The following is a 6,429-nucleotide window of genomic DNA, read 5'->3' on the forward strand; positions in this document are numbered from 1 at the left end:
GCACAAACTCGAGCGCAGCATAGTTTTCTTCTCTCCAAACTCAGTGTTGTTGATCCACCATGAGTTTGAGGGGGGTGTTAGATGTGTATAAGTCCTTTTAGTGCATCCCCATTGTATAAGGGGTCTTTCTGCACTTTACCATACATGTATATGTTCTGGCCTTTGGCCCTCAATAAAGCAAGTTGTTGTTTATCCAACAGAAACATCATGAATTAAAGATCATACCAGGAAGGGAGAGTAGGAAGGGAAACCCCCGCCTGATCAGATCGAGCACCACCTCCCCGCCCTCTCAATGCACCAGGCCTGAAAGAATTGACTACTGATATTTCTGGACATTTTTTTTATTTACTGCCGACCATAGTACATGTCATTAACATCACCATGGACAATTACTTGTGATGATGAAGCAAGCAATGTCATGACTACCCTTTGCACATATAGCAATGTCTCTATGACTAACTGAATCTCTGCTGAAATAGATGTGTGGTGCACCAATATTGTTCAGGGCACTACTTGGGTCTCCTGTTGGAGCAAAACTTGCTCGCTGTAAATGCACCGTGAGCAACACACAAATCAATCATACATGCTGATGATTTTAAACAAGAAATGGTAAAAGTAATTTTTTTTTATATAGCCGAGATACAATATCAAATAAAAATATATAATGGATGGTAATAAAGGAAATACAGGCAAACGAGACATGCGACTGATTTTACCCACCACACCACACCAGCATGGAAGCAATCAATAAAGTCAAGTAGTATCTGACTCCTCCATCTCAATTTGCCTGCAGTATGGTATGCTAGCAGTAGTTAGCTCGAAAAGATGTCCTGCGCTGAAATCATCTTTCATGAGGCTGATACTGCGCTCCACGTCTCCAGTACGCCGATGCGCCATGAGCAGCCAAACAAAGGTAATGAGCTCTCCCCCAGTGCTCAGCCACCGGGCATGCTCTTCGGGGCGGGACTTTCCAGCTGCGTACACGAGCATCCGCACCCACACCTTCTCGAGTCTCGCCAGCTCGGCATTGATGCCCTGTTGATTTGCGAGCACCACCCTTTGCTCCTCCCAGAAATCCAGGCCAGGACCCTTATACTCTGAAGCCAACCACTCAAGAAAATACTCCTTTCTGGAGGCAACATCAGCTGCTACCATAAAATCCTGCACCTTGCTGCCAGAGGAGGAGACACCCCTGGACCAGTCTGAGGCAGCCGCTGCTACCATAAAATCCTGCACGTTCCTGCTCACAGGTAGCATGGCAGGTTGCGCCAACAGCAGGTACAACATGTACTCAGATAGCCTCTTGCAGTTATCCATAAGACGCCGCCGCCTCTGTGCTGCCTCTTGGTCTTGCTCTTGGGCGGCCATGTCAATCGGGAGCCGACCACTGCTGCTCACCATCATCGACTTCGCCACCTTGTGCATCACCACATCTGTCCAAATGTGTAGCGACAGCAAGGCCTTCTCGAAGGGGAGGACAAGTAGTGATCTATAAGCACTTGGAACGCAGATGTGCTCAGGAAGCCACCCCCTATCATGACCTATTGTTTCGTGGATAAGCTCCTTCATCTCCCTTGTGACGTGGGCATGTTTGGTGTTGCTTATCTTGTTCCACAGCTCACTAGCTCCAAATACGCCTGCCATCTTTGACATGATGACGGTGTTACTCCACCTTCTGTCCGTGCTTCTGCTTTTGTTGCAGCAGGAGCTCAAGAAGTTGTACTGTCCCATTGAGTTTGACCACCATGGCTTGGTCTCTGGTTGGATCCTCATGAACATAGGCCAGGCCACTCGAGTGAGCAGCACACGACACCATCCAGCTCGAGCTTCCAACAATGGCCACTCCAACGGTGACATGATCATCACAACGAAGAATGAGCAAGCTTCCAAGCAAACTGCTCCAATGAATAATATGTAGGTGATGGCAGCATCAACTCTACTTCTTCTGTAGTCGACGCTGTTGTATACTGATGTTGTTTGCTCGGCATAGGCACTACTACTCACCATCATCTTGACATAGAGCACAAAGGCAACCACTATGGAGGCGAAGGAGACACACCGAAGGATGGCGCCAGACCTTGTTTGAATCACCCGAGATTTTGTGTAGAGGCTGTCGTACATTATGCTAAGCTCGATCTCCGCCCTCTTGAAATTCAGTTGTGCATCCCCTCTCGGAACCTCCCGATCGTATTGATACAGAAAGTACTCGCGAGTTAAATCGTCCATGTCGAAGAGTTTCCGTCCAGCGAATATATCCCGCACGCCTCGCTCCCTGAGAAGAGCATACCTAACAATTTCTTGATAGGTCTGCTCTTTTCTTTCAGTACTGAATCCTAGTCCAAATTGAAGGGATGCTTTCTTAGCTTCTGTGCTAGTGGAACTCCTTAGGCCTTCCTGGCTCCCCAACTTGAGTGCCCAAATCCTCTCCCCATACTTGATGATCCCATCAACGAACAACAATGCAGCCGAGATTAAAAGTTGGTAGTATGACAGTGTCACCCATTTCCACAGCACATAGACAACTAGGCATGCTTGGCCTAGCAGCATCAGCAGGTGCCTCAACCACAGCTCATTGTCCTCCAATGAAAAAGCAGTCACAGTGTCCTGTCCTCCAAGATGGATAAGAAGGAATGGTGCCCACAATACCATGAGCTGATGAGGGGTTTCACTGGGCATTGATTTATGATGATCATCATTGTTGTCTGTGGTGGAAGTGGTAGCAACCTCGCGTGAAAGAAGGCCCAGAGCATATGCTGCAGTGAAATCAGCTGATAGGTAAGACAACCATGTCATGATCCTAAGCAGCCTATGGTCGTGGCGGCGCCGAAGGCTGCCGGAGAAGAAGAGGAATAGTTGCAGGCAAAAGCTCAAGAGAATCAATACATGGATTTCCCAGTCGCTGAATAGTTGCATAATGGTAATGAACTTTGAAGCTTCTGCCATGGATCGACTTACGTACTCTTGGCAATGCTAGTTAGCCGGCTCTCTCTTGATTTGCAACTGCATGGACATCAGCGGTTTCTGATAATTAGATACAATCAGGGTATGTTCTGCATCTAGCTAGCTAGACTAACTAAGCAAGAAAATAACATCAGATAGCAGAGAATTCATGACTCATGACTAAAGTACTTTCGTCAAACTACATATCAAGTATGTTGACCGTGTCGTATGCATGATGTGGGTAGGTAGGTAGATGATGTCTTCCATCTAGTATATTTTTTAGATTTTTATCCAAAATTTATTTTTCTGGGAAATTCTTGCAGTTTTTTTAGGAGCTGTTTGGACATACATATATGCAGTTGAACGGATATATCCCAATCCCACATTTCTACTCTTCATATCTACCTCTTAATCCAAACGGCGCCTTAATTTAGTAGTATCAGCATGACGTTGCAATGCAAACATAGCCTCTAATTACGTGATGCTCAGCAAAAACCTAGCAATATATAATATATGTGAAAATTGGAATTGGTGTATCAAGGCATACCTGTTGGCTGAGACACTGAATACTCCAGTAATTCCGTATTTAGCACCCAGCTCACATGCACCACCTTTAACTGGACATATGTGTACCTAGCGTATGATCATATCTATTGAATGTTATAGGTGGGATGATTTCCTCTGTGTCATCATTATATACATGTGCTCAAATATCTCAAGATACCTAGCAGGTGTTGCAAGCTAGGGTCTTTATTCCTTTCTCTTTTTTGGATAATGATTCCCTTCTCTTTTTAGACAGTGGAAGCATTTATTGATTCTATTCCTTTCTTGTACTAGAAGCCATAGAAAAGTCAGCGTACAGTGCTGGGGCACAATTATCTGCATAAATTAAATGAACTCTCACTAACAAAAGTAAGCCTTCAAATCTGTGCAGTATTCTGTAACCCCTATTTTCGAAACATACCCTTGACCCAACTGTAGTTTGATCTAATATATTTTTTATTTGTTTGGATGAGAATAATATTAAAGCATAAACGAAGAGCAAAATTAGATTGGTATTTCTATGATCTGGAGCAGAAGATCAATAGATTGTTTGCATAAGCCTACTGAAGATGTAAGAAAATGTTGTGATAATAAATAGTAGCACCGACTATGATAGGTATTCCAGATCTTGTAGCTTTGCCTTCCTTGGATGCCTTAGCAAGTTGATTCTTGCTCAAAGCAAGAGAATTATTGATCTAGCCTTCTTTCCCATCATCCTTATTGCAAATCCTTTTCTTTTACCTTAGACCCAGGTTTCCTCTCCACTTATTTAACATCCATTGACTTTTTCTTTGCAGGAGATTCATCGGGTTCTTCACTCCAAGCATGGCATTTCAGTCTCATCAATTTCCTCTCCCAACGATAAATTCTCAGAACCAGACAACTAGTGTTGTCTTGATCATCATTCCTTTCTCAGACTCAAGTGCTTGCTTCCATCTCCCACTCCTTTTCTGATTATAAACCAAACATCAGTATTCTGGTAGGTCATACAACTATACAAGAGTTAAAAGGACTGTCGTGAGACACCACTGTTTTGATCATTGGATAGTACCAATCTGTTATTGGAAATATAGGTGAAATTTACCATGATATGCTATTGTCAACAATAGACAGAATATCCAGTCAATATATCAAAAAGATTAGGGGTCTACTATTCGTGTTCCCTTTTCAGAAAGTTATTTTTTCTCTTTGTCCGAAAAGTACGTATAATTATGAAGTACAGAAAGAGAAGGTGAGAAATAGAAAGGGATAGATAAGTAGAATGGAAATGGAAAAAGGCGAGGCAAGAAAAAAGGTGTTCAGCTACAGTACAACAGAATAAGCTAACATGTCGCTTGTTACATATACAAAATTTCAGGTGCTCATATTCTAGTAGATGAAAATGCATTACTCCTTAAACACAGTTTCCAAAACAATTGACAAGGTGGTGTGAGAGCATCATCTCAAGAGGTAGCAACATCAACTTCACGGCGAAGTTGGAAATGTTCCTAGAGTCCCAACGGAAGGTAGCAAACACACACTGCGAGGAGTTAGTTTGTGGCAATGTCCAGTTAGTAATTTCTAGACACATGAAGGTAATAGATATGAATGACAACAATGCAAAAAAAGGAAGCACGAGTGCTCAGTGTTCTCCAACTAGTTGGATGTGCTAAACATGTACTCAGAGTCATATACTCAGCCCAACTGAGCTAAGTACTCTTTATTTTGGGTTCAGGCCACAACGACAAACAGCTTCAATTAATATTCAGGTCACAAATGACACAAAGCTTCAATTAACCCAAAAAAGAAATATACAAAAATAAATGTATTATTATTACTTTATGTTCTATTATTTTCGAACGTTCTGATTAATATTTGGAACCAGATCAAAGGGTAGCATATGGTTCAAATATAAAATGGTTCATTTTTTGAAGTGGGATCCTGAACCCATTTCTGTTATGATAAACGAAAGTAACAGTGTCTTGCAGTCTTACAACTTGGAACAAATACATAACAGAGTGACCACACATACAGCTTTTGGAGAAAACATACACCCTACTGCTGATCTGTAACAGCATGTAGAGTTTCTATACTAGACAATGAAAAAAATAGCGTGCTACAGTAAAATAGCGCCGAGCTCAAAATATGCTATTAGCGTGCTATTAGCGAGACGTTGTACATCAATATATTTAGCGAGACGATTCTCAATATGCTATAGCGTGCTATTAGCGACGCTATAGCGCGCTATTTTTTTCAGTGATACTAGATAGTGTAAACTTAAAATTCTAACTACACTGAGTCACCTCTAGCTCTTTCCTGCCAAGAGACATTTAAATAAAGTACCATAAAGACCAGTCAGTACCTCTATAGCCCCGGTATTCATCTCTTCATTGATGGCTTCTGTCAGGCGGGCTGCACCACCCCGTCGACAGCAAAACCACCAACGGCCAGTTCTTTCTGCTTATTCCACTCTCAGCCTATTCACAATAGAGTAAGCTTGAAGGTATTCTGGCAGAGCTGTCACCTGCAGATAGAGTAGAATAAACCCAGGGCTTGAGATCTCTATACAGTTTGAACAACAATGACAGTAAACATCAAATCTATAACTGGTAATCTTGTAAGAATTAGTATCAATAAACCAGATACTGCAAAGATATTATTTCCGATAAACCACAAAGGGGATGAGAATATCTGTTTGCCTGTGTAATTTATGTGATCATGCAACAATGGTAGCTACTGTATTTACTTTTGTGAAGAAAGAAATATCAAGATAGCAGGTGGGAGGGCGAGTCGGAACCGGAGAGCAGGAGGAGGTGGCAGAGGTAGAGTTGACAGTTTAGGCAGGAGAGCAGCAAGGCGCGGAGGACCAGGCGAACACCAGACTGCAGCATTTCGTAAGAACAAAGACTGCGGCATTTCATCAAACAGGACGCGGGCAAGGTTGAGCTGATGAATGTTGACAAGAGA

At 42.6% G+C, this 6,429-nt stretch overlaps 1 protein-coding gene across 2 annotated transcripts; it reads right to left on the bottom strand.

Moving 5' to 3' along the window:
• Positions 1-610: 610 nt before the first annotated feature.
• On the bottom strand, positions 611-4,076 carry LOC109764239 (uncharacterized). Of its 2 annotated transcripts, XM_040391911.2 has the most exons (3): positions 3,488-3,608; positions 2,884-3,000; positions 611-2,753 (listed from the first exon to the last, which is right to left on the bottom strand). In XM_040391911.2, exon 3 carries the CDS (start codon positions 2,674-2,676, stop codon positions 754-756), a length of 1,923 nt encoding a protein of 640 aa, XP_040247845.1. In that variant the 5' UTR covers positions 2,677-2,753; positions 2,884-3,000; positions 3,488-3,608; the 3' UTR covers positions 611-753. The 2 variants fall into 2 exon arrangements, with proteins under 2 accessions (XP_040247845.1, XP_040247843.1); XM_040391909.2 differs by having other exon boundaries at positions 611-3,000; positions 3,488-4,076.
• Between the last annotated feature and the right edge of the window lie 2,353 nt (positions 4,077-6,429).

The sequence above is a fragment of the Aegilops tauschii genome, chromosome 6, assembly GCF_002575655.3.
Source record: "Aegilops tauschii subsp. strangulata cultivar AL8/78 chromosome 6, Aet v6.0, whole genome shotgun sequence".
NCBI lineage: Eukaryota > Viridiplantae > Streptophyta > Magnoliopsida > Poales > Poaceae > Aegilops > Aegilops tauschii.